At 35.7% G+C, this 16,739-nt stretch overlaps 1 protein-coding gene across 3 annotated transcripts in view; it reads right to left on the bottom strand.

Annotated features, from left to right (window-relative positions):
* LMBRD2 (LMBR1 domain containing 2) overlaps positions 1-16,739 on the bottom strand; it is a 47,654-nt gene that overhangs the window by 10,738 nt on the left and 20,177 nt on the right. For all 3 annotated transcript variants that reach the window (XM_017548259.2, XM_017548260.2, XM_017548261.2), the window contains 7 exons: positions 11,933-12,007; positions 10,675-10,788; positions 9,972-10,155; positions 6,292-6,473; positions 4,955-5,088; positions 1,721-1,826; positions 1,055-1,152 (listed from right to left, as the gene is read on the bottom strand). In XM_017548259.2, the coding sequence (XP_017403748.1) occupies positions 1,055-1,152; positions 1,721-1,826; positions 4,955-5,088; positions 6,292-6,473; positions 9,972-10,155; positions 10,675-10,788; positions 11,933-12,007 (893 nt within the window). The remainder of the gene's footprint in view (positions 1-1,054; positions 1,153-1,720; positions 1,827-4,954; positions 5,089-6,291; positions 6,474-9,971; positions 10,156-10,674; positions 10,789-11,932; positions 12,008-16,739) is intronic.

Genomic DNA, 16,739 nt, shown 5'->3' with positions numbered 1-16,739 from the left:
GGCTAGAGTGCAGAGGTGTGATCTCAGCTCACTGCAACCTCTGCCTCCTGGGTTTTCAAGCAATTCTCCTGCCTCAGCCTCCTGAGTAGCTGGGACTGTAGGCACATGCCACCACACACAGCTAGCTTTTGTATTTTTAGTAGAGACAGAGTTTCACCACGTTGGTCAGGCTGGTCTCAAACCCCTGACCTCGTGATCCATCCGCATAGGCCTCCCAAAGTGCTGGGATTACAGGTGTGAGCCGCCGCACCCAGCCCCTATTGGAAGATTTAAATAAAGTAGGTAAATGAAATTTATTTTTCTCAGAAGAGTAAGCAATGAATACTTTTAAGTGTTTTTTGAAAAAGTGGCATTTTGGGTATGTTATGGAGCACTTAAGCAATAAAAGAGGGCAGATAGAGTTACAGGATGAGGAAACTTGACACGTAAACAGTAGGAAAGACAGATGCTAGAAGTCAAGTACACCTATCCTTTAACCCCATGTGAATCTCAACCCTGCCTAGATTCTACCATTCATTCTAATTCCATGAAAAGAGCATCCCATGTACTTTCCAACACAGGAGAAAATTTCTCCTCTAGTTTTAATGTACAACTTAATTACCATTGCTCCTCACCTGACCCTTTGTGCTGGCCACGGGCTGAAGCATCTAGACAGCCTGCAATAATTATGGGAAAGCTCTAAGGCTAATATATGTCATTAGAAAGAAGGTAGACATAAGGGTGCTTTGCAGGCTAGACTAGCTGTCAATGTCAAAAGCCAGGACTTAGAGTTAATGTTCTGAAATTAATCCTTTCATTTTGTAGCCTAAATAGAATAATGCTAAAATAAAATTATTTATTGTAATAGAATAATAACTCTACCTCTTTTTTCTTTCTTTAAAATTTTTAGAGGGAGAATCTGACCTGATCACTCAGTAGTCTCTTCAAACTATGCCCAGCTTCTCCAAAGCTACAATAAAACAAACTGAAACTCCATCAGTAAATACTTAAAAGAACTTTAAAGAGAAAGGATATCCAGATTTAAGAGCAAAAGAAAAAATAATATGTTTCTTACCTAAAATAAGTAGCAATGCAGAGAATTACCACCAACATAGGATAATATATATAGAATCCATCTGCAATAAAGGATAAAACTTTCATGGAACCCATAATCTAAAGAGCAAGAAAAAAGTAAGTTAAATTGGAATAGTTCTGTAATTTCCATTCCTTTCCATCATTAGACAATTTGCCCAAAACCAGTTATACCAACCCACTTGAACCTTTTAAAAAGTAGAAACAAAGCAGTAAATGAACTAATCTTTTTAAAATCTGCTTTTTATTGATGTTTTTCTCTTAAGGAAAATTAATGTAATTGTTATTCAAAATTATCACATACATTGACTATAAATATAAAGTTAATGTTAGTATAGGTAAGTTCTTTTGATACTGCTCAGCTAGACAACCTAAACGAACCAAAACACATTTATATAATAAAAGAAGCAAAATCATGTTCATCTAGTCAATAGTAACATATATATACATATATATATGTATATATATATACACACATATATATATGTATATATATATATATATATATATATATATATATACAATCTTTAAGAGAAAATTTTACCAGTAACACTAAAAAACCTTTCTGCTAGCATTAAAAGAAATTTCACAATAACGGCATCTCATATACATAGTGAACCTAAGGAATTAGTTTTGTGACCATACTTACAGATGTATAAGCAGTTGGCTGAGTATTCTTGTGAGAAATGGATGAATCCATATGGGTCAAACCCAAGAAGTTAAGACATAAAGGAGGTGTCAAACGGCAAAATAGCCTGCAATAAACATTTACAAATATGTATATAAAAAGTAAAGCAGCAAAATACATTTTATTTATATTGAGGTATATTAAACATTTCCAATAATTATATACAAAATTTTCATCTGTTATATATATATATATATATATATATATATATATATATATATGTAATTCTTAATGTGACCTGCCCTCACTTACTTGGGAGGATATTCTGAAAATTGTCACATTAATGCCTACATGACTACAGCCTCAAGCTCCTTGCTTTTATGATTTCTGGCATTGCTTTACCCCCACAAATTGTGGAATGCCTTTGCATGCATCTTCTACGACTAAACCATCCATAAAATGCATCTCCCAGCATGATAAGGACAGTAACATCTTCAAGGTGAATAGTATTCAGTACAAAAAAGAACTGAAGTTGTATCAACATATGTCATTCTGATAAGTATAGGTACAGAGTTGTTCAATTCTGTCCAAATAAAAAGAGTGCCTTACATACCCATAGACATGGAGAATTGGGGCTGAAGAGAATAAAGTGTGCATATGTATAGCGATTCACTCAGGGTGGTAGCAAAAATATTAAATGAAAATATTAGAGAAAGTTATAGAATATAGTCACAAACCTTCTTGGAAGGCCAAGAAGTTTGCATAGTTTCAGTAGAAGTTTCAGCTGAAGGCAGCCTAAATCCCCTTTACATTTAGTCAGTAAGAAAAGCAAATAGCTGGGGTATGTAGAGGAGTTTATCTGAATAACTTGTTTACTCGTGTGGTCTTAAAACTAACCTTTGAGCTGGATGGCCCTGTTGTGGGGAGGTCGACCAGGGATATTACCCACTAACAGTGTTTGCTTTGGGCATTGGAACCTGCCTTTTAATCTTCAACCTCTAGTGGTGTTGACTCAAGCCTTTGTCAATTAAACTTTACTGAATAAATGCAAGTCTCATGACTAAAACACCAAAAGCAATGGCAACAAAAGCCAAGATAGACAAATGGGATCTAATTAAACTTCAGAGCTTCTGTACAGCAAAAGAAACAATCATTAGAGTGAACCAGCAACCAACAGAATGGGAAAAAATTTTGCAATCTACCCATCTGACAAAGGGCTAATATCCGGAATCTACAAAGAACTAAAACAGAATTACAAGAAAAAAACAAACAAACCCATTCAAAAATGGGCAAAGGATATGAATAGACACTTCTCAAAAGAAGACATATATGAGGCCAACAAATATATGAAAAAATGCTCATCATCACTGGTCATTAGAGAAACGCAAATCAAAACAACGTTGAGGTATCATCTCATGCCAGTTAGAATAGCAATCATTAAAAAATCTGGAGACAACAGATGCTGGAGAGGGTGTGGAGAAATAGGAACACTCTTAACACTGTTGGTGGGAGTGTAAATTAGTTCAACCATTGTGGAAGACAGTGTGGCAAGTCCTCAAGGAGCTAGAAATAGAAATTCTATTTGACCCAGCAATCCCATTACTGGGTATATACCCAAAGGATTATAAAGCGTTCTATTATAAAGACACATGCACATGTACGTTCATTGCGGCACTGTGTACAATAGCAAAGACCTGGAACCAACCCAAATGCCCATCAATGATAGACTGGACAAAGAAAATGTGGCACATATACACCATGGAATACTATGCAGCCATAAAAAATGATGAGTTCGTGTCTTTGTAGGGACTTGGATGAATCTGGAAACCATCATTCTCAGCAACCTGACACAAGAACAGAAAACCAAACACCATATGTTCTCACTCATAGGCGGGTGTTGAACAATAACAGGTGGACTCAGGGAGAGAGGCATCACACACTGGGAGCAGTCAGGGGTGGGGAGGGATAACATGGGGAGAAATGCCAGATATAGATGAAGGGGGAATGGAAGCAGCAAACCACCTGGTTATGTATGTACCTATGCAACAACCTAGCATGACCTGCACATGTACCCCAGAGCCTAAAGTACAATAAAAAATAAATAAATAAAATAAAATAAAATAAAAAAATGCGAGTCTCACTGGTTGGTGCCAGCCAGTATTCAAAACTGTTTATAGTACTCTCTAGAGAGTCTGTAAGCCACCCAGACACACTCAGTCGAACTGGCAAAGCATAATATCTATGTGTCAGTGTACTTTATTTATCTGTCATTAAGTCAGGATCTGCAAGAGACACCCCCACAGGTGGTGACTCCAACAGTGGTGCCCAAATGTGGGATGCCCCACCAGTGGTACTTTACACATCTGTCACTGAGTCAGGGTCTGCAGGACAGATCCTGCAGGTGGTGACTTCAGGTATGAATAAAAAAGACATAGAGAAATATTTTGTGATGATAGAACTGTTCTAAATCTTGTGTTGGTGGCTATAGGAATCTATACACACACACACAGACACACACATGCAAATGAATAAAGGATTAAAAAATGGTGAGAATTATATAAAGTTTGTAGTAGAGTTAATAATAATGTTTTACTCTCATTTCCTGGTTTTGATATCGCTGGGGGTAGTGTGGCGAAGGTTACATAGGACTTTTTGTACTATTTTTGCAACCTCCTGTGAGTCCTTAATTATTTGGAAAACAATAAAAAAGATGCTTAAAAATACTTTAGATGTCAATTCCCCTATATTACCTAATTTCATCCTTTATAAATACCTAATAGGACTCATTTAACAATAAGAACAAGTAATGGATTGTACTCTCTTGCCCAAGTTGAAGATACCTCTTTAAATCCTCTCTAAATTCTGTAGGAAAAATTGTTCTTGTTAGTTTTCTCAGTCCTTCTCAACTCAGTGTGAGACCACTGAATCTTAGAACACCATCCAGGTCTGACTTAGTCTCTAAACTCTCCATTGTTCGTGCTCCTTGCTAATCTCTGGTTGGTAAATCCAGGCTCACTAAGTATTGTTTTTTCTGCCTTCTAGCCTAACTTAGTATACCTACTTTAACCTTAAACCTCAAGCAGAAGTTAGCTGGCAATCAACAAACATGAATTTAATATTTAAACCTAATCAATTAGCTCATAGAAATACAGATGTTAGTAGTTAACACCTGTAAACAACAAAAAAAAATAAAAGATTCATAAGAATACACTCAATGAAATAATTTCCCTTGTTTCTAAACACAATCCTACTTACATGCCACTGAAAAGAAGGCTATAAGCATCAGTCTGGTGATGTGAAGCCAAGTAATAATAGTTAAATACACGAATCCTGAACACAGTAGAATAAACACAGATACTTAGGAAGAAAATGGAAAGGAAGCAAGCAATCTGGAAAAAAAACAAAAATGAAGCAGTTTGTTTAGAACAAAGAGACTTTAGCACTTAACAATTACAAGTATTATCCTTCCTTTTTTTTTTTTTTTGAAATAGTGTCCCACCATCTCACCCTGTTGCCCAGGCTGGAGTGCAGTGGTATGATCTCGGCTCACTGCAACCTCCACGTCCTAGGTTCAAACGATTCTCCCGCCTCAGCCTCCTGAGTAGTTGGGATTACAGGCATGCACCACCATGACTGCCTAATTTTTTGTATCTTTAGTAGAGACGGGGTTTCAGCATGTTAGCCAGGCTGGTCTCAAACTCCTGACCTTGTGATCTGCCCACCTTGGCCTCCCAAAGTGATGGGATTACAGGTGTGAGCCACTGCGCCCAGCCCAGCCTTCATTTCTAGCTAACATTTATTGAAGTTGTAATTGAAATATGGGTAACAGAGAATTTTTTAATCACCTACTAAGATTATAGAAAAAAATCTACATTTCAAACTGTTTAATATCTTAGATCCATAAGTTTCTAATCTACCTCCTAAAGTGAGCCTATTTTCCCATTCCCTTGGCAACTCTTCACATGAGGCCTATAAGTTATGTAGCTTTACTGGCATAAATATAATCAAAGTATTCCCAGGGCCGAGTGTGATGGTTCAGGTCTGTAATCCTAGCAGTTTGGGAGGCTGAGGTAGGAGGATCACTTAAGCCCAAGAGTTCCAGATCAGCTTGGGCAAAATGGTGAAACCCTGATTCTACAAAATATACAAAATTTAGCAGGGGATGGTGATACATGGCTGTAGGCCCAGCTACTTGGGAGGCTAAGGTGAGAGGATCTCTTGTGATTGGGAAGTCAAAAGGATCTCTTGAGACCAGGAAGTGGCGTGAACATGGCTCATTATTCCCGCCATGTTCACGCCACTATACTCCAGCCTGGGTGACAGCAAGATTCTGCCTCCAAAAAAAAAGAAAGAAAAGAAAAAAATATTCTCAGATTTTTGCACTATCTTGCAACTTTTTACGTCTCCTCAAATACAGTTCTTAGTTTCTATAGTGTGGGTAAAATAATGAAGCACACTTTTGGAAGTTTGAATAACAACATTGCTGAAAACATCACTGATTTCATTTTCAGTAGAAGAAATACATGGAGAAAACAGTTAAGGGTTATGCTATAAAGTGACATCTATTTATGATAGGCATAAAATAAACTGACCTCAATATAAATATAATTATATGTTTTTTCTGCCAGCTGTATGAAGACTGCAAAGAGGGATAAGACAGGAGTAGTGCTAAAGAATGTGCACTCTGACCACACAACAATCACAGAGAAGATGGACAGAACCACAGCAAGTATCTTGTAAAACCATGGTCGCAAAAGACATTCCCAGTACCATTCTAGAAGATAAAAGAAAAAAATGATTAGGAAAACTATAAAAGAGTAACAGGGTATTTACATTGTCTTCAAAATATCTCCAAATAAGATATTTAATTACAAAGAAAAAAACAACAATTTTACAGTGGAGAAACCAGGCAAATACCACCCTAACCAAATGATCACCCATAATGGGACAAGCTGATATCATGTGCCTCATGCTATCATGTATTGAGAGGAACATGACATTGCTGCTGTGGTATTCCTACAAAAAAATGCAGAAACTGCATCTAATTTGAAAGAAACATCAAAGTCAAATTCAAGGACGTTCAACAAGAAACTGGCCTATACTCCCAAAAACATCTATATCATAAAACACAAAGACTGAGAAACTGTGTCAGATTAGAGGAAACTAAGGAAACATAACAACTGAATGTGATGCATGATCTGGAATTTTATACAAAGAATATTATTGAGATATTTATAGCAAAATCTGAATGAGGTCTGTAAATAGTATAGTATAATATTAATTTTTGATTCTGATAGCTGTATTCGGCTATGTAAGAAAATATTTTTATTTTAGAAAATATATACTGAAACATTTAGGAATAAGGAGGCACAGTGTCTGGATACAACTCTAAAATAGTAAGAAAAAATATATACAGATAAAGCAAATCAATATAGTAAAACGTTAACATTTGAAGAACCTGGTTGAAGGCTATGTGGGAATATTTTGTACTATTTTGGTTTTAAGTCTGAATTTAGGTAAAAATAAAAATTTTAAAAAGAAAGCTCAATAAATTGAAAAAGCTGTATTTTTACTTCATTTATTAAGCAGTTGAGCTTCTGGCTCACTTTAATTCTTTACAATCTTCCTCTCATCATAATTCCTAGTGATTTCAATATCCATATAAATGATTCCCCTTTCAGTACCTTTGTCTCTTATTTCCTTGACCTCCTCTCCTCTAATGAACTTTTCCTCCACCCTACCTCAATTACTTGTTGCCACAGTGATGCCTAAACCTTTTATTATAAGTATCTCCAACCCTTCCATATAATCTCATTTCAGCATCCTTGTCTCCAAACAATACATTCATCTAGTACAGCATTTCAACACCACTGACTGACCACACCTGGACCAAAGATCAATTTATTCTATCACCTTTTTACTGTTATTTAACACTTTGATGTCCTTCCTTCCTTCCTCATGTGGCCCAGATTCCAGTCTTTGAGGACAGTATCCCACTTCCTTTGCCCCACCTTGCTTCACTGTACCTGCTTAGCTAAACCACACCTGGTTAGATCCAACTCCCTGGCTAGTCTGTGCCTGCATCCATATAGCTGCACATTGCAGGACAAAGACACACAACTTTGTTGACTGGTCTCACTTTAAATTCTGAATCACTAGCTTCAAGTGGGTCCTCAGTACTGCCTAGTTAGCCTACTATAATTCCCCAATCTTCTCCCATGACCACTCTCCTAGGCAACTATTTTGCACCTTTGCTTCCTTCTTCAAATCTCTAAAATCTGCCCTCCTATACTTACTCTTCACACTTCACTGAGAAAATAGAAGTGATTAGAATTTTCTGAAGTTTCTACCACTACACCTTCTCATCTAGTTACATGTGTGCCATACCTCCACTATTCTCTTCATTGTTCACTATTTCCCATCTCATCTCTACTAATCATGAACATTGTCCTAGAAATTTTCTATTGTCTTATCAAATTCTATTATATCATTTACTAATTACATGTGATAATTTCTCTTGACTATGTCCCCAGTCCTCTGTCAGCTACTACACCTTATCTCTGTGTAGTAGTATCTCTTTTATAAGGAAAACATTTTTAGAGTTTTCTACTCTGTCTCCAATTGTTCCTCTTCTTATTTCTTTTAAACTTCAGTCAGGCTTTTTTATCCTCACTTCTCTAAAATCCAATGGTCAATTCTTAGTATTTATGATCCTTAATCTATGTGCAACATTTGAAAAGATACTTTACATACTCTTTTCCTCAAAACACTTCATTGTCCTGATTTTCCTATTTCATTCCCTCCTTTTCTAGTTTTTTCTGCTGGTTACTTTCTCACTGACCTAATCTCTAAATTGTGGAGTGCCTCAGGCTTGGTTCTCAAGACTTTTCTCTTTTCTCTATCTCAATTACTTCTTTATTGATTTTATCCTGACCCCATGTTTCGCTACACATTGATCGCACCCTAATTCATACCTGCAGTTCAGACTTCTCTGTTGAATTTCAATTTCTCTGATTAACTGACTATTCGGCATCTTTATGCCTTTATATGTTCATTGTCTGTTTTCCTCACTCCACAAAAGCAGGAATTTTTGTCTTTTTGAATCAATATATGCCAAGCTACCAAGCACCCAACAATATATAACACTAATGTGCCCAAATATTTGTTGAATGAATGAGAACAGATACTACATCATTCCTTCATTTAACTAGGAAGGATTTTTGTTAAAGAAGTTTTTTGAGATATTTATTACAGCCATTAGGTCTTCATACTCAAAACCAAACATGCAAAGGAGGAACAAGTGAATATAACCATTTATTTGAATAAATAAGGTTTAATAAGTTTAAATACTGTGACACTTTAATACTGTGACACTGAGGAACAAGTGGATATAACCATTCATTTGAATAAATAAGGTTTAATAAATTTTAATACTGTGACACTTTGGTACTTGCATTAAGTTTCTTCACACTAAATTTAACGACACTTGAAGGGAGTGTCATAAATTATCAAAAAGGAGAAAAATAAGGATGACTACAGAGTACAGGTTTTATAACAAGACTAATAAAGAGGACTACTTAGGGGACTATTTCAGTAGTATGTCAAGACTGAAAAAGAGACCCAAGCTTGTGATATAAAATTACTTAAAATTCTAACTATTTTAAGTACAGTCATGTGTCACATAACAACATTCCAGTCAATGATGGACTGCATATACAATGGTGATCCCATAAAATTACATCACTACATGTTTATGATTAACTTTTCTATGTTTAGATACACAAATACTTACCACTGTGTTACAACTGCCTACAATATTCAGTACAGTAACTTACTGTATAGGTTTGTAGCCTAGGAGTAATAAGCCATACCATATAACCTACATGTGTAGTGGGCTATAACATCTAGGTTTCATACATACTCTATGATGCTTATATAATGATGAAATTGACTAACTACACATTTCTCAGAATGAATCCCAGTCAATAAGTAATGCATAATTGTATATATTATGCATTATACAAAATATGCTTCATGTATACATGTTTTTTAATAGAATTTTTATTATTTGTGAAGTAACAGTGGAAACTGGTTTATGTTATACGGTAAGTAAAATAGTTATTTTGGGGAAATGTTATCAGATACTTAATATCACAAAGTATAAATCAAATAATACAAATAAAATTCAACTTTGCATTGGTGAAAATACATAATTTTTTTCTACAGAAAACTTTTCATCATTAAAGTTTGTAATTTATATCAAATTACATACCAAATGTAGGATTATAAAAATATTGGATAAATCGATTTTCTGGCTCTGGCGATTGAAAGGTGTGAACAAACTGACGAGTAGCACTAGTTTCATTTTTTGCTACATCTTCTAGATAAAATGCTTGTTCCAAAAGAATTTGCCATTGTACTTGAGTTCGACGGTGTCTCTGAACTGAATAAATCACCTAAAAAAGAGAATGGGGGTAGACCTGACAGTGTTCTGATCCAACAGTGGTTCACCTCCCCACTAGGGAGCATGTTTTGATTGTCACATCAGTGGGGAAGTGATAGTGCATTTACTGGGTCAGACTGAGAATATTAATGTTCTAAAATGATGTAACAGTTTCATATAATGCAACAGTTATGCTCAGTGAAGAATTCTCCCTCCCCAAATGCCAACAGTACTCCTGTTGGTATACACAAAGATAAACTATTTCAAGGAATAATGATAAGGACAGGAGCAAAATAAAGTTTTAAATATACAGTCACTAAAAATTCCTTTTTTGGCTGAGGCAGGAGAATTGCCTGAACGCGGGAGGTGGAGGTTGCAGTGAGCCGAGACTGCGCCACTGCACTCCAGCCTGGCGCCTGGCAACAGAACGAGACTCTGTCTCAAAAAAAAATTCCTTTTTTTTTTATGAGCAATGATTACAAGTTAAACTAAAATCATCAGTAAGTGAAATATTTATAATTAACAAAGTTACCTGTTTATGCAGTTTTACCAGACTTTTTTCACTTGGGTAGATATTATGCTTTTCATCAAAATCTTCATAATCATCCATGTTCCTACCCATTTTTTCCTGATACTCTGTAGGGCACTAAAAGGAACAAGTAGATTTTTAAAAATCTTAATTGTAAAAAGATAAAAAAATGTTTTTATTAAAAATCTTTCATTCTTGAGCATCATTTTGAGTTCTAATTTTCTCAAAAACCTCTTCCTACTTTATTGTCATCTCTAGTTAGACTTCTACTTGCTAATATTTTCTTGAAAATGTCTTAAAAGGTGGACTGAGTTTCTTCTCACCTGTATAATATTAATCTTTATGCTCATATATATTAGATATATATGTATGGCTATCAGTAGGGAGCTTACCTACAGAAAGCAACTTGTATTTGAGAGGATTATTCTAAGTAGGGTAAATTATTTTTCTAGCTGAAGAATGAAGAAGCATCATGACAAATTCAAGATGCTGAATTTTTGAAAGGCATAGCACAGAGAAATAAATACATGAATTTAAAGTCATATTCCACACCACTACTCATTTATTACCTATATGAACTTGGGCAAGTTAGTTAACCTCTCTTAGTAGTTCTCAAAAAGTAGCAAATGTGAGAGAAATAGTTAGAAAAGTGATTCCTATGAGTATTATCTCAACAAAACAGAACACTAGACAACAATTAGTATAACAGATTAAAATCCAGGAAAATAAATGTTTCCATGGTTCTGTCAGTTTAAGACAACTGGGGAACTGCAATACCCCTAATTCAGTACCAATGCATCAAAACCTTAACTGTACGATTTATTAAATACCTATGTTAATGTCACTCTTTTTATGATATATTTCATGAATATATTAATGAAATATATTTGGAAAATAACATGTTGGAAGCTGACTATAATGGAGGGCTTAATTTATTTTCTTATAGGACATATGCCTTTAGTGAACATATAAAATAACACTTTGAAGGTTTATTTCCATCATTGTCATGGCAATCCTTATGCATTAGTCAACCTCTATCTCCGTATTTCAACAAAAAATACTGCCAATAATTAGTGTTAAACTTGTAGTAATTTTAAAAAAACTTCAAAGTACAGATGGTTTATGGTTAATATTTACATGAAAATGAGTTTAGAAGAAAATGAGTTACTCAGCTATAGGCTGGTATTTATACTTTTCTCGTACTTTTATAATTTATAATATTATATAAATGCATATTTCAAAAGAAAACATATTTCATTACCTTTTTAAGTATTGTATCAACACATTTTCTCAATGGGTGGTTATACTTGATGCTTTCATTCACTTTACGAACCTCCTATTAAAAACAGTAAAATAAATAAAAATATTTCTATTTCTACAGATCACATATTCCAAATGAGAATGCATTACGTACTATATATTTTCTCACAAGTTCAACTTAGACCCAAATTACTTTGCATTACATGAATAAAAGTTCTTAAGAACACAAGTGAAAATACAAAGTCACTGAAAGGCTATTTCTGTACCCTAAACTTTTTCTTACTTTCTAAATTCACTCTCTCATCACTTCATTACTTGGTATACAAAAAAAGAATAAGCATTATTTAAAAGTTTGCAAAAGATCAGACAAACATTGTGGTCCTAAAAGAAAAGGGCTATCTTCCTCCACCTAACTCATCAGGATCAATTATCTCATTATCTGAAATACAGCAAAAACCAAAGGAAGTAGAAAAGGCTACAAATGTGACAAAGTGCCAGCTCCTTTCCAACAGAAGAGTACTCTAGAGCAGTCATGATTGATTAACTCCATACTTGCTTACTAGGAGCACACCATTAGCTGGCCGGGCGCAGTGGCTCAGGCCTGTGATCCTAGCACTTTGGGATGCGGAGGCAGACAGATTGCTTGAGCCCCCGAGTCTGAGACCAGCTTTGGCAACACGGTGAAACCCTGTCTCTACAAAAAATACAAACATTAGCCAGTCTCATAACTCGACCTCAAAATAAATAAATTAATTAAAATTTTAAAATAGAATAAAATAAAAACAACTCACTCCAGTTAGAATGGCAATCATTAAAAAATCTGGAGACAACAAATGCTGGAGAGGATGTGGAGAAAAAGGAACACTTTTACACTGTTGGTAGGAGTGTAAATTAGTTCAACCATTGTGGAAGACAGTGTGGCAAGTCCTCATGGAGCTAGAAGTAGAAATTCTATTTGACCCAGCAATCCTATTACTGGGTATATACCCAAAGGATTAAAAATCGTTCTATTATAAAGACACATGAACATGTATGTTCATTGTGGCGCCGTTTAGAATAGCAAAGACCTGGAACCAACCCAAATGCCCATCGATAATAGACTGGACAAAGAAAATGTGGCATATACACCATGGAATACTGTGCAACCATAAAAAACAATGAGTTCGTGTTCTTTGTAGAGACATGGATGAATCTAGAAACCATGATTCTCAGCAAACTGACACAAGAACAGAAAACCGAACACTGCATGTTTTCACTCATAGGCAGGTGATGAACAATGAGAACACATGGGCACAGGGAAAAGAACAAAGAGCAACACTCACTGGGCTAGGTTGGGGGAGGGATTGGAGGGAAAGAGAGGGACAGTGGTGGGGTTGGGGGACAGGGAGGATGGGAAAGGATAACACAGGAAGAAATACCTGATATAGGTGACGGGGCGGCAGGGGGGATGGAGACAGCAAACCACATTGCCATATATGTACCTATGCAACAATCCTGCAGAATGCAGGATGTGCACATGTACCCCAGAGCCCAAAAAAAAAAAAAAAAAAACCGTACTATTTGCCAGTACTATGCTAAGTGTAAGGCCCCCATAATCCATACTGGAGGGTAGAGAAAGAAGCTAGGGAATTGACAATCTTAAAATTTCAGTCCAGTAATGAGATAATCATATAAACAATTCTGAATATAAAAAGGCATAAAAGGGTTAAAGACTCTTTAGAACTAGTAGTTCCTAAAGAATCACAATATTCTATAATATTCATGAAATTTAAGAAAAGTTGAGACCACTGTTTTAGTCAGATGAAATAGCATATTTATTACCTAAAAGCATAAGAGAACTGACCAGGATATTTAAAAGAACATTCTGGGGCATAGAGTAGAGCAGGGTTTTAAGGGATACAAAACTGAAGGCAGAGAAGCCATCTAGCACATAAACAAAATTGTGAAAAAAAATTTGTAATTTATATGACAAAGACTTATTATCCTTAATATGGGATGAACTCTTACAAATCAACAGAAGAATGGAAATATAGAAAAAAATACCATTGGCCAATAAATGTCTAAAAAGATATTTGAGCTCACTAAAAACAGTTATAAATTTTTAAAATAAGAAGTTTTTTTTTTCAAAATCGATACCATATATAAAGGTGAGAAAACATGCCCTCTTATACACAGTAAAAAGTAATATATTCTATTTAATTTCACAACATCTATCAAAATTTAGAATACGTATACTCTATAAATAATCTGCACCAGTAGACACTATTCCTGTCAAGGAATTTAACTTAATGAGGAAAACAAATATAACAAACATAGAAAACTATTATCAGAGAAAAGTATGAGATGCTTTAATAAGGGATAACGCAGAGTGGGAGATTTTCTAATTAATTGATTATTTAAAATGAGATGAAACAAAATGTACTGGACTCAGTCAACCAAAGGGAGAGACAAGAATATTCCAGGCAGAGAGACAGAGACAGCATATACAAAGGCCTCCAGGCCTAAGTGAGCACATTACTTGAAGAGACTGAAAAAAGTCCAGTGTGATTACAGGGAAAGGAAGATCAAGGGTCTGCATAGCACTGGATCAGGCTGAAAGAGCAAGATCAAAGTGCTCCTAGAAGGCCTTAATCATGGTTTATTTTGAGGTTAATGTGTGAGGCCTACATATGACAGTGACAAGATAAGACTGGGGTTTTTAAAAGGTCACATGGGAGCATCATTACATCTATTTTCCATTATTAAGCTGCCTTAAAGTTTTTTGACTTGTTAGCACACATTTATCATACTTTGAATATGAACTATACAATTTGTTTATATATTATGTAAAATATGCTTTTATTCTTTAGATTATTTAGCTTATTAAAAAACAAGTACTGATACAGTTAATTAACATTTGCTATATCTGTTATAAATTTAGGGTTCCTTCAAAAGTTCACAATTTTAATTAAGCATGGCAAGTATTTGAAATATACTGCTTGCTTTCTTCATACAAAATAACAAACTTTGAGCTCTCTCATTACTGTGCCTTGTCAAATTCTTTTCTAAGCAGGTCAGACAACATTCATGAAGGGAGGCTAATAGGCAGCTTTCAGTGGAAATAAGTAGCTGTTTCTCCCTCCCTAAAATTATCTAGAAAAATAACAAAAGGTAGAGGTGACCTTTTAGGTCATCTAGCAAATAACTTTTGAATGATTTAACATAGCTTGTAAGTTTTATTAATGCTTCAAAGAGAGGTAATAGACATACAAATGCATCTATCAATTTTAGAGATAAATATATCATAAAAATACCAAACAGTTTTTATAAAACTACATTTGGGAGATTAAATGGATAACTGAAAAAATAATTACCAATGAAGTGATTGAACTTTGTTATCTGTCGAATGACTGGACTTTTCAGTATGAAATTTAAAGCCATGATATAGATTTATTTTTCCAATGTAAACTTTATGCTCAAATTGATTTGGTTTTAAGACTTCTGATATCTGCCTGGAGTGATATCAGCTATCAAAATTCTTTCAAGGCCCAGGTCATACTTCATGTCTTCTGACCACTATTCAGAAGTGATACCTCTCCATGCTAGAGCATTTTCTTGTTATCAGTCATGCCACATTGACCACATACTATAAGGGACTCTGTCCAATTTTCTACTCTAGAAAGTAAGAATAGAAATTTCTATTCTGACCAGTTCTGCATAGCACTTAACATGGAAGGAAGACAAAAAGTACTTTTTAAATGATAAATACATTTTTCCTCAAGTTTATAAGTTTCCAGATGTTCAGAAATGCAGAAAGAATCCCAAAAAAACCTTGAAGTACGTGGTCAAAGAAATTCATACAGAGGAAGTAGAGCAAGATGGCTGAACAGAAGTGTCTACTGATTGCCCTCCCCACAGGAACACTAAATTAAGCAACTATCCACACAAAAATTACCTTCATAAAAAACAAAAAACAAGGTACAACCTCAGCCACTGTTGGGTATATCACCAGGTGGGCTTTTGGGGTCCCAGGTTGCAGGCTGTAGCTCTTAGACAGCATTGTTGAACCTTCTCTGGGTCAGAGGGGAGCCTAGTGCCCTGAAGGGAAAACCCTAGGCATTACAGCATTCACCACAAGCTGACTAAAGAGATGTTGGGCTTTGAATGAACACTGGGGTAGTGAGGACGTATTCACCGTGGCCCTGGGGCAGTAGTGGCCATGGGTGGAGACTCCTGTGGTGTGGAAAGGGGAGGAAAGCATGGGAAGGACTTTGTCTTGTGGCTTGGGTTCCAGTTCAGCCACAAGTAAATTCCTATAGTTTCTAGCTTCAGGCCCTGGCTTCCAGATAGCATCTCTGTGGACACATCCCAACTCAGGGAGAGCTTGCCACTCTAAAGGGAAGAACATAAGCTGAGTTGGCTTCACCACCTGCTGACTGTAGAGAACCAGGGTCTTGAGCAAACATAGGCAGTAGCCAGGAAGCGGTTACCGTGGGCCCTGGACAAGACTCAGTGCCATGATAACTTCAGGTCTAACCCAGTACAGTCCCAGTGGTGGTGGCCACAGAGGTGATTGTGACACCCCTCCCCTACCTCCAGGCAGCTTAGGGCAGAGAGAGAGACTCCAGTTGTTCAGTAGAAAGTAATACAGAACCAGAGTCTCTGTCTGGTACTCCAGAGAATTCTTCCAGATCTTATCCAAGACCACCAAGGTGGCACATCCCTATAAGTCTATAAGAACCACAGCATTAAGGGGCTTAGGGTGTCCCCTAATATAGAGACAGTTGCAGTGACCAAAAACATAGATTACAATACCCAAGTTCCTTCAA

This window comes from Cebus imitator, unplaced genomic scaffold, assembly GCF_001604975.1.
Source record: "Cebus imitator isolate Cc_AM_T3 unplaced genomic scaffold, Cebus_imitator-1.0 Scaffold205, whole genome shotgun sequence".
Lineage (NCBI taxonomy): Eukaryota > Metazoa > Chordata > Mammalia > Primates > Cebidae > Cebus > Cebus imitator.
The sequence above is the reverse complement of the archived record's forward strand: the minus strand, read 5'-3'. Positions and strand labels throughout refer to the sequence as shown.